Source organism: Athene noctua, chromosome 4 (genome assembly GCF_965140245.1).
Source record: "Athene noctua chromosome 4, bAthNoc1.hap1.1, whole genome shotgun sequence".
Lineage (NCBI taxonomy): Eukaryota > Metazoa > Chordata > Aves > Strigiformes > Strigidae > Athene > Athene noctua.
Window position 1 is genome coordinate 2578573 of NC_134040.1, and position 19128 is coordinate 2597700.

The following is a 19128-nucleotide window of genomic DNA, read 5'->3' on the forward strand; positions in this document are numbered from 1 at the left end:
GGCAGGACTGGTCTGAATGGGGAAAGCCAGAGCACTGTTGTGGTGCTTTGAGACCCAGACAGCTCCCACATAGCTGGACGGGTCCTGGGATGAACATAGCAGAGATGCTGCCAAAGCCAGGCTTGACCCTCCGGAGGCCTGAGGAAACTCATTGCATGCAGTGTAGAGTCTGAGCTTCAGTGCAGGGCACCCATGTAACAGGAGACCCAGCTTTGCCACTGACTCAGTGTTCAATCTTGAGCAACGTTTTAGAAAAAGAAGGTCCCTTAGAAGCGATCCCATCACACTGGTGGAGCCAGCCATGGCCATTAGTAGATGCACTTTCTAATGACTGTTGTCTTCCCAGGCCCCAGGTGGGTTGATTCACATTGGTAAAGTGTTACGAGATGCCCAGGGTAGAGCAAAGCTTCATTTTATTAAATGCAGGCTCTGGAGTGCGATGTTTGTTGTGTGACTGTGGCATCTCTTGAGAAAAGTGAGTAGGGAAAGGGGATTTGGTCCTGCCAGGACACAGAGAGCAAGGGCAGACTTCAGCCCTGCCAAAGCCTTCCCAGAGCGGGTGGCGGTCTCACTGAGGAGGCCAGGGATGGGAGCAGGGTGGGGATGAAGGTCTCAGCACAGGGGGGTGCTGCTGGCAGGGAGGTCAGTACAAAACCCCGTCACCATCTCCCCCCACCCCGCAGGGTCTGAGAACGAGGTGACGCAGGTGAACCGGTGTCTGGACGCCGCCAAAGCCTGCAACGTGGACGAGATGTGCCAGCGGCTGCGGACGGAGTACGTCTCCTTCTGCATCCGACGTCTGGCCCGGGCCGACACCTGCAACCGCTCCAAGTGCCACAAGGCTCTGCGCAAGTTCTTCGACCGCGTGCCGCCCGAGTACACCCACGAGCTGCTCTTCTGCCCCTGCGACGACACAGCCTGTGCCGAACGCCGGCGGCAGACCATTGTTCCTGCCTGCTCCTACGAGTCCAAGGAGAAGCCCAACTGCCTGGCGCCTCTGGACTCCTGCCGGGAAAACTACGTCTGCAGGTAACGTTCGCACACCGGGGTGGCCCACGTGGAGATCTGTCCCTTGGACAAGCCGAGGGCTCATCCACTGGTGACCAGAGCCAATGCACTCACCTGCAGGGTGCTGTCTGGAGGCACCCATCCCACCACAACCCTCCAACACAGGCCACTGCCTGAGCGGCTCCTTCCCATGACCCATGTCTCATACTCTGTACAGAAGGTGCTAACAATCGGGAGAAGATCTGAGATGTTTGCGCTGGAGTTTTTTAGACCTTTTCTATGGGTTTTTGGCTTTGATTGTAAAGAAAGACCTGCTATGGAAATAGTTCCAGGAAGGTGCAAGCCAAGCAGGGATGTGTGGGGTGCTTGCAGCCACTTTCACTAATCTCCTCACTGTCTACCTTCCCTAGCCCAGCGCATCCTACAGGAGCACCCAAGCTGTCCTCACAGTCACAAGCACTTGTAGGTACCTTAAACCCATGGCTTTCTTTTTTAATTAGAAAAAATATTCATATATATGAAAAATACACCCTTCTGCCGCAAGCCCAGATATTCTAGTGATTGCAGTAGGAGTCTCAGAGTCACAGTTCTCCCTCCAGGCCCACCACGCAGTATGGCCAGGGTGGTTTGCTCCTCCGTTTCCATTTAAGCCTCATGCATGCGCCATGCACAGACCCATCCCAGTGTGCACACTCACAGGCATACCCCTTAAGAGTTTTTCCCTCAGCTGTGCTATTTTCACCCCTCTGTTTCTCAAAAAGCCTTTGCTATTCCAGAGGGATAATCCACACTGAGCTCTCAGGAGTGGAGCCCATCAGTCAGTAGGAGCTGTAGCAACAGTCATCCGGTACCAAACGTGGTGGTCCCAGCCCCGTGTCCCGTGTGCAGCTGTGGCCTTGAGCAGATGCCTGGAGAAGAGCACGAGAGCAAGTGTAGGACACATTTCACAGTGTTGTCCCAGCCTCTAATTACTGTGAGCTTTGGGACTTCCTGAGCTGAACTTCCAGCAGCCATCTCCTACCAGCACGTCATCTTTAAATTACAATTAAAAAATTACGTCTTTTCACAAAGGGAGGTGAGAGCAGCAGCGTCCTCCTGGACAGATGGACTCGTACTAATAACCTAACCCCTGTGCACCCCAGAAATGTGGATGAAGGAGAACAACCGAGCTATACATCTGAAGCTGACCCCGAAAGATGCAAATCCCCTGAGCCACACCAGCTCTTGCTCAGCTTTCCCTTGGCTACTGAGGGAATCTGAAAAGGAGGGGTACTGCCCTCTCCCTAACAAGACAAGTGGGCCCAGGAGGGAACAAGAAGTTCAAAGGGGAGAGTGTTGCTTCCCAGGAGGCTGGAAACTGTTTCCTGCAAGCAGCACAGCTGTTAATTATCTGATTCCTTGGTGTCTCAATATATAATATAAAACATCCTCTAGAGACACAGCAGGAGCAAAGGGTTGATGTGTGACCCGGTCAAAGCTAGCAGAGCAGAAACCAAAAGGAGAGCCAGTAACAAATCATGGCACTTTAAAGAAATAGAGGAAAATAATCTGTGGCTAACCCTGCCTGCACTACTTAGTCCTCCTGCAGCTTCTCCACCGCTGTAACCCCTTGAATTTCCCAGCTTGGAGGGGTGGGCTCTGCTGACATGGATAGTACAAAACCTGCAATCACCTCCCTCCCCTTAAAAACGCAGCAAAAATTTGGGCAAGAAGAGTTTGCCTGGCCATGGCACAGGAGAAAGGGGTTGGTGTGGGGCAAACGTGGGAACAAAGAAAAGAAAAAAAAAGAAGAGTGGGGAGGAGGAGAGAAGTGGGCAGGAAAGCACAAGCCGGAGTGCTGACACTGACCAGGAGCACCGGCAAAATGTCAGGACGAAAGAGACTGTCTGAGAGGAGCAACACACGCCGTTTTTCCAAGACTGCCCAAGCAGAACAAACATTTTAGGTACCCAGTTCACAGACCAGTCACTGCAGGTTGGTATCGAAAGGGCCTTGCCTTCAAGTGTCGGCAGTGCTAGCGCTTGCTTGAGTTTCCTAAGCAGCTCAAATGCCGTGTGAGACGCCTTCTCGCCTGGCCATGGGATGCCTGTCTAGATGGACCTGAATCTCCAGTAGGTCCTAGGTCTTACCTGAAAGCCCCATGTGGATGTCTTAGAGATCCTACACTGTCCAAGCACCACTAGATGCCTATGTGCCAACAACTGGCTCGCCCCTAACGAATTAGTTGGCAAATATCTGTTTGGCAGCATGATGTACGGAGTTTATCCAACCAGGCTAGCAGGGGAGCCACGTGCAAAGAGCAATCTGGCAGTCTGTCTGAATGATGCACCCACTTCCCTGCGTGGCCCAGACAGTCCCAACAAGCCCAGTGTGTGACTCAAAGCTGCTTTGTGCTACGTGCTTTGGTTCGGTGCGTTGATCTAGACAACGTGAAAACCAAGGCACGGAGTGCTGCGGTCAGAGCTGTATGTAACGCACATCTTGCTCCACAGAGTCCCATCTTCTCCTGAGAAGCAGAGAGTGTGGCAGCAGCCCTGGTTAGAGAATTTCATACCTGAGCCGCTGGGCATTTCCCCTAATCTGAAGTTGAGGTTGTCTACATTTAAAGCACAGTCTTTGAAGAGAGAGAAACTGGACCAGAGTGATTCTCTCTTCCACCAAATCAGCCCCAAAATGAAGGCAGTAGGTCTCCAGGGGAAGTTATTACCCAAGAATCGGATAATGGCAACACAGAATTAATTCCCTCGCTGTCTGCAACAGTTCTTCCCTTAAAAAACAGCTTCATGCATCAGAAAAACAAACATTTCTTCCAAGACTGGACCCTTCTTTCTTGAGGTCCCAAAGGAAGCCTGTAAAACATTAACTACAACACCTATTCATGTCTCATCTCAGAGGGATAAAACCTTCTTCTGGGTTTGTTGGGGTGGGGGACAGAAGCCTGTAAAGCATTAACTACAGCACTTATTCACATCTCTAAAGGGATTAAACCTTCTTCTGGGTTTGTTGGGGGGGAGGGGAGCAGGAGAGTATAAAATGACATTTCACACTGGTTCAGCAACACCTACAGCAGCAAAGGATTTTCCAAATGTCTTCCATTCCGTAAACACCACCAGTGTGTTATGATGTCCCTTTTTTTTCCTCGAATATCTGTGCTGACATGTCCCATTCTGTGCCCTCATTCCATCAGGTCACGCTATGCAGAGTTCCAGTTTAATTGCCAGCCGTCCCCGCAGGCTGCCAGCGGTTGCCGGCGGGACAGCTACGCTGCCTGTCTGCTGGCCTACACAGGGATCATAGGTGAGAGCCCGCGTCCTTCGGACGGTCTTTCTCCCGCCCTCTGGGTGGGAAATATCCTCATCGGGTGGGAAACATCTCCTCTGGGTGGGAAACATCTCTTACTCTGGCCAGCTAAAAGCTATGAGGACAGTAAGGTGGAGAGCTGAGACTGGGATCTCAGGGAGGTGCTGGGCTTTCTGCAGGGACTAGAGAAAGAGCCTAAGCCATGAGCGTGGGTTAACTTCAGGATAGCTTCAGAGGAGGGAAAAAAAAATCTCCCGCCATGCTCCATGAGCTGCTGCAAGATCCCAACTTCTCTGTCCAGTGGAAATAGATTGGCTGTTCCAGGACATCTGCTCTGTCAGGGGTTCCCTGGTGCCACCACCAGAGATGCCACTGGAAAATACCATCCACTGCCATCTTGATGACTTCAGAGGGTGACAAACTGGGGTTTTGGATGTTGCAGAGGTGCAGCTGGCAGCAATTAGCACAGGTACATACAGAGTCCAAGGAGAAGCACCAATGTCCATTGGACTTGTTCCATCCTGATGGATGGGATAGATTGACAGCTTGACAGGGTCAAGATTTCATTCTTCTTTAATCCTTTGGTGTCTCCGACCATTCCAGAGATTGAATTTGGCTTTTTCAATGGCAGTGTGGAAAACTTTTATACACATTCACATCAAGTTTTTGAATGTTATTAGGGAACCTGAGTTCCCAGGAGCCGCCCATTCCTTGGAGTGATAAAATGTTTTAATTGACTGAAGGCTTCGGTGATGGTGGGGTGAACAAAAGGGTTGTGACTGCCCCTCTTCTCCTCCCTGGGAGAAAAACAAACCTGTGACACCAACACTTCAAGGTTTTTCTCGTGCTGCCATCACAGAGGGGCTCAGCTGAGGCTGTAAGCAGAACAACCCAAGAGAGCAGCAGGGTGGGAAATCCCTGTCCCTTGGCGAAGTACGAGCCTTGCGGTAACACTGCCCCATCCTTCCCGACAGGCAGCCCCATCACACCCAACTACATCGACAACTCCACTTCCAGCATAGCTCCCTGGTGCACGTGCAATGCCAGCGGCAACCGGCAGGAAGAGTGTGAGAGCTTTCTGCATCTCTTCACCGACAATATCTGTCTCCGTAAGTATCACCCGGCACATCGCTGCTCCAGCAGCATCGCCCGCAAGCTGCTGAGGCTTCTTGTGAATGAGGGTGTGAAGATGCCCTGGTTCTCAAGAGTCTATAGGTGTCCAGCTCCCTGTGCTTTCAACAAAGGAGGTCTGAAGACCCTCAGGCATGTATTTTGGGTGATGACCTCAAAGGAGGCTGGAGAAGGGATGCGTGTGCTTTCCTTTGGAGATGTTGCCCTGACAACACTTTTTTCCATCTCTTTCCCACACAAAGAAAATGCCATTCTGGCCTTTGGCAATGGGACCTACCTGAATGCAGCCGTGGCCCCATCCATTCCCCCCACCACACAGATGTACAAGCAGGAGCGAAATGCCAACAGAGCCGTGGCGACCCTCAGAGACAACATCTTCGAACACCTCCAGCCCACCAAGGTAAGAGAAGGCTGACCCCGACCTCAGAGGTGCTTGGCTGTGCCTATACCTCCTCCATGCCCTCCAGCCCTCCTCACCTCAGCCCCCTCTTCCATCTGGGTCATTTCAGCTACGTGCAGACATCCAACCTCCCCTCCACCTCCTGGGGTTCCTGATTCACCCTCCTCTTCATGCCCTTGACATATTCTTCCCCCACATGGAGCACAGGGCAGCATGCTCCTACCCCTGACTCTGCCCTCCTGCCTGTTGGTCACCTTCTCTTTTCTTCCGTGGGTGCTACAGATAGATACGGAGTTTTTTAAAAGTACTGGGAAATCCATGAGCTTTTCAGGAGTGTAAAAGGAGAGCCAGGACTACTGGTTTGGCTCCTCACCCTCATGCAGGGCATCCACACGGCTTCAGACAAGCATTTCAGCTGCCTGGGACACAGGTTCCACCCTTGTTAGATGAGGATCACAGAGGTCACACTGTAGAGGCTTTACTGACTAAGGTTTGCTAAGCGTCAGAAAATTTCAGATGAAAGGTTCTAGTCATCAGCAAATTGTTAGTATCAAAATAATATTAAATTGAAATTACTTTAAAACGAATAACAAATTAATTTACTGATGATGGCAGCAGTAGGCATTCAATATTTTATTTTTTAAATTAAAAAAAAAAAGACCTTGATATGCCATGCACCAGAGTAATTTTCAGATTGAATTATTTTACTCTTGAATAATTAACAGTGACCCTGATTTGCTGAATGTTCAGGTAACAGAAGCTGTCAGTTAACTCGACTCCAAGGACTGAGCGTGGGCTTTGCACTGGGCTAGCCGATACCTTCAGAGAGTTTCCGCACGGGCTTTTTTAAGCCTCTCCCCTGTTTTTTTTTTCTGGGAAAACATCTGATTCCCCTCCCTCCACTCTGTTTTCACAGAGCAAGTTAGGAGGTGCATAAATGTGGCCTCACTGCTTTTCAGGGCACTGGTGGCCGTGTTCAGGTGTAGCTTCACCAGGCCATAAACTCTGCATCCAGGAGATTTGGAAGATTTACTTCTAGATTATGCTCCCCAAACCTTAGTCCAATCCAAGCAGTGGCCTGAGGTCCAGACCTTGAACTGAGAACTTTATCTTGGAAGTGATGGAGAAGCTGTGAACCTCCCTCATCACTGACAGTCCAGCCCAGACATCCAACTGCTGCCGCCACCAGCAAGCGGAAAGCTGGACAACCCCCTGCAGTAAGGGATGGCCCTACCACATCGCCCACCTCCACGCGACAGCAGCACATCCCTCTGATGAGGTGTCAGTGCTGATGGAACATGGTCCCTGATGACAGTGCCAGAGAAACCCGGCGAGTCGGGTCTTGACTTTAGACTCAACTTCAGATCCAGATCCTGTCCAATGTTTAATGAGGTTGGTGCCCCTGGATTTGAGGAGGAAAGGTATGATGGACCGATTAGTCCATCTGCTTCCCATCTTCATAGCAGTGCAGACCCTTGGCTCTTAATTATCTCGGTTACCAACTAATGCAAATCGATGTCTCTAGTAAGCAAATTTTCAGCCATAGGTGTCAATGCACTGCAAAAGGAGAAGGGTGAAGTTTGTCTGCAGGGGGCCAGCACCCAGGGTGGGAGTCAGTCATAGAAACAGACTGGTTTGGTTGGGAAGGGACCCTAAAGATCATCTATTTCTAACCCCCCTGCCCCAGGCAGGGCCACCTTCCACCAGCCCAGGTTGCCCAAAGCCCCGTCCAACCTGGCCTTGAACCCTTCCAGGGAGGGAACCTCGCTGGGCAACATGCTCCAGTGTCTCACCACTCTCACAATAATGAATTTCTTCCTTATATCTAATCTAAATCTACCCTCTTTCATTTTAAAACCATTACCCCTCATCCTATCCCTATACTCCCTGATAAAGGGTTCCTCCCCACCTTTCCTGGAGCTGCCTTCAAGTAATGGAAAGCTGCTAGAAGGTCTCCCTGGAGCCTTCTCTTCTCAAGGCTGAGCAATCCCAACTCAGCCTCTCAGCTCAGATGCATAAACACATGGACTGGATTTTGGAGGAAGCCACCCGGCTCCCAGCTGCTGCTTGGTGAAATGTCCAGCAATGGAGATGTATCCAACACCCAGGGGACATCTCCACCCGTAGATGCCACCAGGTCGAGCCTCTGTCCAGCAGTGGCTCCAAAAGCTGGATGGATCTCCATTGACCAGAGTGGGCATCCAGACACCCACAAAGACACCTCCAACCAATGTCCAAACCCGTGGGCTGCACACCCAGTGCTGTGCCCAGGAGGTGACCCTGCTGCACACCACGATGCTACCACCACCTTCACCACCAGATCTCCAACAGAGCTGAGCTCACTTCCAGTCTAGACCTGAGCTATTGAGACCAGTCCAGGCTCCTGCTGCACATACACACACATAGGAGGGCTTCACAGTCCCCAAACCCCAAATCCTCAGAGGGACCAAGGTGGGGAGCAACCCACCTCTCACCTCGTGCTGCCTCCTTTCTCTTGCAGGTGGCCGGAGAGGAGAGGCTCCTGCGGGGCTCCACTCGTCTGTCATCAGGGACCTCCAGCTCAGCAGCTCCCTCCCGCTGGGCAGCCTCTCCACTGCAGATGTGGCTTCTCCCCGCTCTTGCTGTGCTGAGCCTCTTCGTGATGTGAAGCAGGGCGGGCGCACGCCAGGCAGAGACTCTCTTTGTGTTGGTTTCTTTACAAAACAATCCGACCAGTAACTTTTCGGGGAGGGGGGTGGGGGAAGGAGGGAGGAGATGAGAAGGAGACGTGAGTGCGTGGGCATCCCTTCCTCCTCCTCATCCGTCTGCCAGTTTATTTGATTTTATACAATCAGCATCGTTGACAACGGGCTCATTCTTGGTCCTGGCCACCTTTCCACCCCACAGCTTGGTTGTTGTCTCTCCAGCTCTCTGTGGATGGGGTCAGAACTTTGGACAATTCCCTTGGAAAAGGTGAAGGAGAGAGTTGAGCCAAGAAATAAGAGCTGCAAAGGAAAAGCTTTTGCCTGCCCCAGCCAAGAGGGGAAAGCCTTTTGATGGATGAGCTGTCAGGAGGCTTCCTGAAGCCCTGACGCAGGTTTTGGGGCTCTTGACAGCGCACGTCAAGCGATGTGGAGTTCAGACTGTCTCCAGGGTTGCTCAGGACCTGAAGGGCAGCCCACCTGGTTCAGATGGAAGAAACCAGAGCACTGGTGAGAGGGTGGTTGGTTTTATTCACCGGAGAGGATCTTGAAGCACCTCTGGGGCAGGACAAAATAACCATGCTACGAACTGGCTGGCGGGATTATCCACCCGCTTGAAATCATGGCCAACGTGCAACCATCATGCATCTCCAAGCTGTCACCGACCCCTCGGGCCCTCCTTTTTAGGGAAACGTGTCATATATTGATGGTGTTCAGGAAGAAACACGTGTGTTGCGTTCTGTTTACAGCTGGCTTTCTTTGTGTCCCAACCCTAGCATCTCTATTCACTGGTCCCGTGAAGTGTTTGGGGTAGATATTTTTTTGTCACGTCCAAACAACCAGAGGCCAATGTTGTCCCACTCCAAGCTAACCCGTCTCCATGAGGGATGAATGTGTGACCCCGTGGGCAGGACTCGACGTGAGCCCAACGTAACCCATTTTCACATGCTACCTGTGCATTTGCCAGTCTCACAGAGATATAGAGGGTCTTCAGTCAGGGGATTTCATTAGTTTCCCTAGGAAGAGATAAGATAGAAAAGGTTTGCTGGATACCACCCTGGGGACATAAATATCCAGCCAATTTGTGGAAAGGCCAAGTCATGAATCATGTCATGGATAGGGAGTGGATTGCTCTGGTTCCCCTCCTTGAAGAGCTGGCAGAGGCAATTGTTTGTGTGCAGGCTAGCACATGAAGGACATTGCCTTCTGCCAAGTCCTATTTGCTCAGCCGAGAGGTCATTTAAGCAAAGGCTGGTGAAGTGACTGAGCTGCAACCAGAGCCCAGCTGGAGGGTGAGGACAAATATCTCTCTGCTCTTTTGGGCACAGAGGGGTAGATGAGCGACCCTGGGCTACCTGAGCATTTGGGGGGTCTTCCCTCGAGGAGGTGAGCTGAGGACTCTCTGTGACTTCTTGAGAGACTGAACCCCTCACTAGATCAAGCCAAGAAAGAAGATGGTAAGGAAGGGTGAGAAAGTTTCCCAGGATAAATGCCTACCCAGGTTGACTGCCACAGGAGGCACAGGAATAGCTTCAGATTCTCCCTATTTAGGCCTGGGCTTTGAAGCAGACTATTTATTCCTTGCTTTGTGTTCCTCCAAGGAACATCATTAGTTCCTTAGCGTTTGGGTCTGTAGAAAGGCTTAGCAGCAGCTGATGCAGCAGAGTGCAGTGCTTTTTATTCCCATTCCCTGCAGAACACCTTCCATTGTTTATTGCTTTAGACGTTGCTGAGAAACTGCAGCAACTTCCTTGGGTTTGGGTCCAATACGAAACCACTCGTTTTCAGCTGAACACCTGTGGATGTGCAAGACATGCACAGAAATCCTCCTGGCTCCATCCTATGCAAAGTTTTGCTCCTTGAGGTCCTCGGGGCTGTAGCACCTGGTTGTCCTAACCCAGGGGCTGTGCAAAGGAACATGCCAAGATCCAAGTCCTGTGTGCAGAGTGCCAGGTCACACCCTGAACTGAAACGTGCCTGTGAGAGCTTCGCTGCCAAGAGGCTCACGCGGATCAGAAAAGCAGGCAGGGAGGCAGCACTAAGGGCAGGAAAGTCTCTTCCCTCCCTTCAAAGTGCCGCGGCCGTGCCCCGAGTTGCCGTGAACATCTCCCCTTTATCCAGGACATCACATCGGTGTCCTCTGAGAGACCGTGGAGCCATCACAAGCAACTCAACCCCTACCTGCAACGCTGCAAAACTTGTGTCCTCCGAGCTTCAGGTGAGGAAGGGATTAAACCCTGATGCTCAGCCCTTCAAAGGCAAGGAACTGCCTCGACATCATGAGGTCACGCTGTGAATTGCCGCCTTCTGCCACTTCTTTTTCCAAGTCCTGTAGTCATGCTCTGCTCTTCTACACATCCAGCCCCGGCAAAAGTGTCTCCACCAGCCTTTAAACTTGCACGGGCTGAGTCTCTGCGTAGGGTGGGCATCAAGTGTCAGCTGCTTTCCAGGAGTGCCCACACCTGCCGTCCCGCATGGCTCCACTCCTGTGGCTCTCAAAGCTCACTGGCGGTGATGTTGACATGTCACTTTGCCGTTTCCTTCTCTGATTGACAGCCCACAGAGACAGACTTTTTCTAGGTGGTCAGGATGACTGGCAACCCCACTCCAGCTCTCCCTTAGGACTGGTATGCTGTGAAAAATAGATGTGGAGAATCCTACTCATAGACCAGAGGGGGTGGAGAAGACCTCCAGAGGTTACCTAGCCCATTCCCATCTCCCACAGCAGGACCAGTGGTCTGTTTACACTTTCTGGCAGATTTACCTTAAATGATTTTTTAAAAATTACAGTGAGACACATCATCATCTCCCATGGATTCCTGTCTTGGTTTAAAGACTCCTCAGGTTGTTAGTTGTCTCTAAGCATCACAGGCCAACGAGACCCTCAGTTGTCCTGTGCTGTGACTTTGGATGCAGCATCCTTCAAGCACTGTCCCAGGCTGCGTCCTGCACTCCCGGGGGTTTCCTGTGGTCTGAGGATGCTTTGAAATGAAGTGAGTAAGGCACAGAGCAATGAGCCACTTGCCTAGCAGAAAAAGGCCAAGAGTTTGGGATGGGCAATCATATTAAAAAGAAGTAAAAAAAAAATAATCCTCAAACCTGCATGACTTTTTCCTGATCATTTCACACTTTTTGCCAATATTTAATGTCAATTCTCCTTCCAAGTCCGTTCACAAATCAAACTTTGCAAAAAAAAAAAAAAGGATGGCTTTTGAGCAGACCTTTTGGAGGAAGGAAACTTGATTACATTCTTCCCCACTCACAAACACATGTGTGCAAAGGCCGGTTCTTTTCCCTTGTGAAAAGTCAGGAATTATTTTTTTTGACAGAATTTAATCTCTGTTGAACTCTGTGATGCGAACAACGGATCTTCATTTTTAAGTCTCTTGACTAACCACCAAAGTCATAGCAGCTGCTTGTAAAGGCAAAGGACTGACCGAGCCAAGAGAGAGAAAGGGAGACAATTTTTTTAGGAATTACTCCATACATGGGGACTTTCATAAGCACAAAGAAGAGGCATGGGAAAAGAAAAGAAAAGAGGAAAAAAAAAAAAAAGAAAAGACAAAAAGAACCAGCTAAAATTTCTGTAGCCACCAAACTCTGTATTTTTGGCTACTCAACACCATTCCCAGTGGTTTGGCAGTCCTGAAAGCCAGTGAAATATTGCGTATGTACAAATACCACATCGTCATCAAAACAAAAACATGAGGAGGGAGGGAGACACTGCGGTGGGGAGCCAATGCTGGAGCAATAACCCCACAGGTAGCACGGTGATGCCAAAGTGTGCGTGTGAGTGCACACATGCATGTAGGGGAGGATGGTTGATGTCTGCCTATACTACTGGGGTATAACCTGTACTTAGCTCTTCTGTACATGTCAATATTCAAACATATCCATGAATAAAGCACACATGCATTTTCCTGACCCCCTTGCTCCTGTCTGCGACGCCAGGCTGCCCGTGCCCACATGTCCTGGCTGGTGCATCTGCCAAGCTCACTGGTCCCACACCGTAAGGGCAGCTGGAGGACATGGGGGGATGTTTTTTTGGGGGGGGGTGGCAGAGCAGCGAGGCTCAGACGCCCTGTGCTTGGCTGGAAACCCAGCTCTGATGTGCTGCCTACCAGCAAGGAGGGGCAGGAGGTGAAAAACCGACTGCTGAGATGAGGAGACATCAGTGCCACCCAGGAAGGGGACACGGACCCACGCGAGTCCCGGGGCTGCTTGTGCTGCACTCAGGGGTGACATGTGCAAAGCTTTGGGAACAATTTGGAGAAGATTTAGCTCAAAGCTGGAGCCAGCGCAGGAGGAGGGAGGAGGCATTGCAAGATGTAGAAGGGATAGGAGTAACTACCCCCTCAATTATGGCACGTGGAGCCACTCACACTGAGATGCTGCCACGTAACCCAGGTGGGTGGAAATAACTGGGGGCAGCTGGTGCTGCACCCACCCGCAGGGCACAGGAGGAGGGGAGATGGAGGAGGAGGGAGGGTGGCGGTCCATGCCAGCCAGGGAGACTTCTGTTCACGCCACGAACATCTGTGAGTTATTTTTGGTGACTTAAAAAAAAAAAAAAAAAATCACAGGAAAATTGATTTGAGGCAAATTGAATGTTTTCTTGCCAATTTGGGGTGGGAAAAGAAATCCTAGAAAACAAATGTATATAAAATTTATATAAAAATAGAGAGTGTGATTCAAGTCAGTTCCTAAACACAAAGTGAGTTCAAGGTCGAACCCAGAAATGTTGAGCTTCTTTCTCCCCCAAATCACGTTTGTCTTCATGCATGCACGAAGCAGCTGAGGATGCAGAGGAGGAGCAAAGCCTGAGGGTTAGGCCAGACTCAAGACCTTTGTCAAAGCTGTCTCCTTCCCCACAACATTCAGGCTGTTTTGGTGGCTGGGGTTTTGCCGACACAAAGAAAATTTCCTGGGGACGTTCCAGACGGTTGAACCTGAAAGGCTCTGTGAAAACATTGCAGGTTTGATGCATTTTCCCTGTTTCTGGGCAGGCGGCTGTTCGCCCAAGGTCAGCACTTGAAAATGTGGTGGGGTTGGTCTGGGGGAAGGGGGGGACAATCACTAGAGCCTCACCAGGGGCAGACAGCCCCCGGGTGCCAGCGGGGACCTCGCGTTGGAGGAGACCTCGGGACAGCACGTGCTGGTTTGATTGACCCAGGGTGAAGCATGAGGCTGGTTGGGACACCCTGGCTCTGGGTCATAGCAACTGGCTTCAGGCAGGCCTGGAAATCACCCTAAATTAAGAGTGAAGAGATGCTGGAGCAGGATCACCACTAATAGCTAGAGGGGGCTTTGCCTGACCCTCACTTCTATCACATCTCTGGCTCTGGACCTGGTTTTTGGGGGCGCGGGCTGTGCTCGCAACAAAACTGAGCCCCTCTCCCTCCTCCAACCAGGGACACCAGACAGGGACAAACACTAAAACAAGAGCAGCTGAAGTGATTTTCCCCAATTCTCAGAGAAAAGGTCCTCAAACCTCTGTAGCCCCCAGGACAGAGGAGAGCCCTGGGTGTCTCTAGAGATTTGGAGGAGAGACCTGCAGGCAGGACGTGACGGGGACCAACGATCCCCCGTCGCGCTGCGACTGCAGACGCAGCACAAGTGAAATCCTGCAGCTGATGTACAACCGCTGCGAGGGGATGTTTAAAGCAGAAACAACAATTTACCATCCGTTATCTCCATGCAAACGGTGCTAATGTGCTGATAGAGGTGGATGCATCTCGCTTCGGTTATTAAAATGTTGTCTTTCTGCGCCGTGTGCGGAAACGGCGGATGTTAGCCAAAGGGAAGAGCTGCAGAATTAGCTCTGACATGAAAAATGTTCAAAGTGCTTTTTTTTTTTTTTAGTGTTTTTTGGTTGTGGTTTTTTTTTTTTTTTTTTTTTTTTTCTAAGTAGAAACCATTTCTGGTGGGAGCAGGGATCCCAGGGAGTGTGTCAATGGAAATACTACCAGTCAGGCTGTGGGAGGCACGTTGTGGCTGCAAACAAGTCAGCGAGCTGGTGGTGGGATGGATGGAGAAGTGTGGACACCAGAGTTATCTCCATGCTCTGCTTTATTTTCCCATCGCGATGATGCTTCATGAGCAGCTGTCACAATCCAGACCTCCCTGCTAAACTTGTTTCCAAACTGAAGTCAGGGATCAGTGTGAGGACCAGGAGAGATTAAATCCCACCCTCCCAGGCATTGCGGGTCACCACCGGTGGGGTGAGATCTGAACCAGCCCTGGTCGTACAGGCTGTGTGTATGTAGAGCTGTACCCAGGCTTCTCGCCAGCAGCAGGGCAATGAAGAGGAGCAGGTTGTTAACCTCCCTGTTAGAGCCAGGGTGGCCAGAAGCACTTTTGGCAGTGGTTTTTTGGTTAAATTCCCTGCGGATGTGGCTTTTGGGAGATTCACGAGAAGGTCTGAGTGGGGATCCAGGAACACAGAGAAGCAGAGATGGAAGAAAGATTCTGATCGTGTACCACAATCTTGCTCTTTTCACAGAATCCCAGAATCATCCAGGTCGGAAAAGCCCTTGCAGCTCCTCCAGTCCAACCATGACCCTCCCCCTGACCGTTCCCAACTCCCCCAGATCCCTCAGCGCTGGCTCAGCCCGACTCTTCAACCCCTCCAGGGATCCCGGGGACTCCCCCCTGCCCTGGGCAGCCCATTCCAACGCCCAACAGCCCCTTCTGCACAGAAATCCTTCCTCAGAGCCAGCCTGACCCTGCCCTGGGCAGCTTGAGGCCATTCCCTCGGGGCCTGGCGCTGGGGCCTTGGCTCCAGAGACTCATCCCCCCTCTCTGCCCCCTCCTGGCAGGGAGTTGCAGAGGGCCAGGAGGTCTCCCCTCAGCCTCCTCTGCTCCAGACTGAACCCCCCCAGTTCCCCCAGCCGCTCCCCAGCAGACCTGTGCTCCAGACCCTGCCCCAGCTCCGTTGCCCTTCTCTGGCCACGCTCGAGTCATTCAATGGCCTTTTTGGGGTGAGGGGCCCAACACTGAACCCCCTCAGCGAGGGGCGGCCTCCCCAGTGCCGAGCCCAGGGCTCAGATCCCTTCCCTGTCCCTGCTGGCCACGCCAGTGCTGACACAAGCCAGGATGCCGTTGCCCTCCTTGGCCCCCTGGGCACACTCTGGCTCATTCTCAATCCCCCCGGGTCCCTCTCTGACCGGCAGCTCTCCAGCCACTCCTCCCCAGGCCTGTAGCCCTGCTGGGGGTTGTTGTGGCCCAAGGGTTTGGGGGCAGATCTTACTTCCCCTAAGACATCCCACACAGAGCTTGTCACTGAGTCTCTGGAGTCACTGAGGAGGAAACAGCCCAAGGGCATCACGGACCTGACCTCAGTGTTGGCCACAGGGTGACAACTGGTGTCCCAGAATCATGCAGCTGAGGGTGTCGGGGCTACCTGTGTTGGAGACACAATTTGGGGAGGTGTTGCCCTTCCTGACCACCCTTGCGAGGGAGAACAGTGGGAGCTCAGCCCAGCTGTAACTAAAGGTGACACCTGGCTCCTGAAGCACCACCACCAGCCCATAAACTCATCAGCAGCTCCCATCAGTCAGCTTATTAAAAGATCCCCCCACCTACTTCACCTTACATCTCTGAAAATGTCTCTGAGTTTTCACTTTGTCACTCGATCCCCTGCGTTGTTGCTACTTAATTAGCTGAGAAACCAAAATCCCCGAGGAGAAATACAAAAACTTCTGCAAATTATTTTTTCCCAGACGGTAAATTGTGCTAGCTGCGGAGCTCTGGCTCACTTATACACTTCTCTTCCCCACGCCGCCTTTTCCTGTTAATGGGGAAAAAAGCAAGTTCTTGTGCTTCCACTACACCAACAGATGATTTAATACCAACCAGTGACACGTAACACACCCAAGATCTGCCCCAAAGCCCAGCTTTTACTTGGGTAAGGAGAAACAACACCCACAGCAACCCCAAGTCCAGGCTTTCTAGAGGGTGATTGACTTAAACTGGTTGATCTGTAAAAAGACTTTTAATTGCTTCCCCTTTCTCTGTAGATGGTTGATATTTAAGTCCTATGGGAAGAAAAGCTGCATGGCAAGTACTTCTCTGGCTCCTTACCCAGTGCATTCATTAATGATAGGTGATGCAAAAGAGCGTCGTCCTGGGCGTACGGAGAGCCTTGGAGAGCCTCCACACTCTCTTCCATTCTTTCCCAGCAAACCTCTTTTCTTGGCTACAACACAAGAAGAAAACATCAGAGCAGGGATGAAATACGGCCCCATACCTCTATGTTTTATCTTGCTGTCCAAAACGAGCTTCAACCAGCTTTAAAACCACCACCCCCTGCCCACTTCATTTCAAGTCCGGACACACCACGCTGTGCTTTCAGACCCGTGTGCTCCGCTCAGCTTGGCAGCAATTTCTGAGAGCTGGGCTTTGGCATCCAAGTTTAATGCCATGGGATGAAGTAGCACAACAGTCTTAGGAGGCGGCGGTGACTGAAACCTTCATGGCTCATAAATGCCAGGTTCAACTCTGCTTCATCTCAGCAGTGCTTAATTTCAAAGCTGAAGAGAGACATAAAAATAAATGGAGAACAACGGATTGCGTCTCGGCAGGAATGTGTTTCTGGATGCCGGGTGTGCTGCACGGGAGCTTCCGAGGGGTGGGAGAGGAGAGGTCACCTCTGGCTTTGCTCTCCTGGCTTTCATGGGCATCTGAAACACCAGCTGGCACCAACGTTTGATAATGTTGCGAAATTATTAGCAACATTCTTCGGATGATGGTCTCCAGGGATGTCAGATTTTTTTTCTCTTCTGGTTCAAGGGAAGGAGCAGTTTAGCGGAAAAATTAGCAGTGAAAGTAAGAAAGGGGAGAGGCTGAGATTTTGTATTCGTTGGGCTTATTTAAACTCCAAATGCAAAAGCCCTGAGCTTTAGGACAGCAACAGTCACCGAACCAGACAAGGGCAGAATGTATGACAGCAAGGACTCATGACCCCCGTGCTGAGGAGGTTGGAGCAAATAAATCCCCTCTCCAGCCCTGACCACCCGCATGGAGGATGAGCCCCTTCTTCTCTCCAATGAAGCCTTCGACACCTCTTTAGGACGCTCCTCCCTCCCACCGCCCTGCGGAGACAGCCCTTGAGAAGGTGAGGGCCGAGAGCTTCCCTAAGGCACCGTAGGGAAGATGTAGGTGAGGGCGGTGGGTTTGGGGGATGGCAAGGCTGGCTGCAGACACAGCACCTACCCCCGTGCTTTGGTGGAGGACACGACCCCTTTTTCCTCCTCTCAAAGGGCAGACACAAACACCTCGAGATCCACCATCACCGTGGTAGAAACCCACCCTCAACCCCAGCCAGGAGTCTGAAAAACATCTTGAGTTAATTCCTCCCCCCATTTTAAGAAAGAGGGGAAAAAAAAGAAGAAGCAGGGGATTTTTTTTTTTTTTTTAACCAGATCATCTACTTTTTATTTCAGAGGAAAGATTTGCATTATTTACTTTTATTTATATACATGTACTTCACATTTGTATTTAAAATGCACAGACCTCCCAATAATTTTCTCGTTCCTGCTTTAAATTAGCTGTTATTTTACAATACAAAAAATTATACCAAAAACTGCAGTCCTAAATGTGTGTATGTATAACACCCACAGTCCCCAGCAATGAAATAGTTTACAATACTTGCTCATATTTACATATGAATGCAATAAATGCTAAATTATACATATTAACAAACTAAGCTCGAGTCTGAACACAGATAAGAATCGTAAATAATTACAGAACAAAGAAAAAAAAAATCCAGAATACAATTAATTCAAGGATCTTAGTGTAAAGAACATTTATTGTGCACAAATTTCAGAGTAATATAAAACTCTATTTTTATTTTCTTTTTTATTTTTTTTTTTTTTTAAAAAAAAAATGGACTGACATATGTTACACTCCATAGTTGTTTTTTTTTTTTTTTTTTTCCTTCTTTCTTCTGGTGAGGTTTGTGGAATCAATGTTAAATGCAGAGGCAATGTCTAAAGAACTATAGTACCTGGAAGACGCACAAAAATAGCCCGTGTGTAGTGTTAGAACAAATTAATAAACTGAACAAAACCTGCCCTGATGCAGAAGCCGAAAAAAACCCAGCGTATACACATTATGGTAGTATTCCTAGCATGGGAAACTAATCTAATTTAAGCAGCTATCAACAGAAAGAGTGTGAATTTGTCTAAAATTGCCAACAACACGTCCAAAAAGGAGAAACGCACACCTACCCCTCCCTTCCCTTCGCTCCCGCGTCTTCCAGCGGCCCCTTCCCGTTTCAAACATGCACAACTCCCTCTCCCGACCTGCTCCCAGCTCAGGAGGCTCCAAAAACCCGACCCCCTCCCTTCCCCTTCCCCTTCCCCTGCGGGATTCCCAAATGAACAATGAAAGGGGAAAAGAAGAGACACTCGCAGCTTACTGTGAGGTGGATGGATGAGGTTAAGAGCCGCTCCTGGCACGCCGGGTCTGTTCTTGGCTTTCTCAGAGCCAGCAACTCCCAGTTTGCAGGGAAAAGGGTTTTACTGGTTCAGAGATGCAGCTGATGCTCTGTCCCTAACTCGCAGAAAAGAAAAAGCAGCTGCTAAGACGGGGAGAGCAGTTAAGGAT

The 19128-nt window shown here is 50.5% G+C and overlaps 1 protein-coding gene across 1 annotated transcript in view; it reads left to right on the plus strand.

Annotated features, from left to right (window-relative positions):
* GFRA4 (GDNF family receptor alpha 4) overlaps positions 1–12444 on the plus strand; it is a 76473-nt gene extending 64029 nt beyond the window's left edge. Inside the window, exons 4-8 of the mRNA XM_074904254.1 lie at positions 684–1029; positions 4196–4305; positions 5283–5417; positions 5682–5839; positions 8340–12444. Of these exons, the coding sequence (XP_074760355.1) occupies positions 684–1029; positions 4196–4305; positions 5283–5417; positions 5682–5839; positions 8340–8486 (896 nt within the window). The 3' untranslated portion in view covers positions 8487–12444. The remainder of the gene's footprint in view (positions 1–683; positions 1030–4195; positions 4306–5282; positions 5418–5681; positions 5840–8339) is intronic.
* The last annotated feature ends 6684 nt before the right edge of the window (positions 12445–19128 follow it).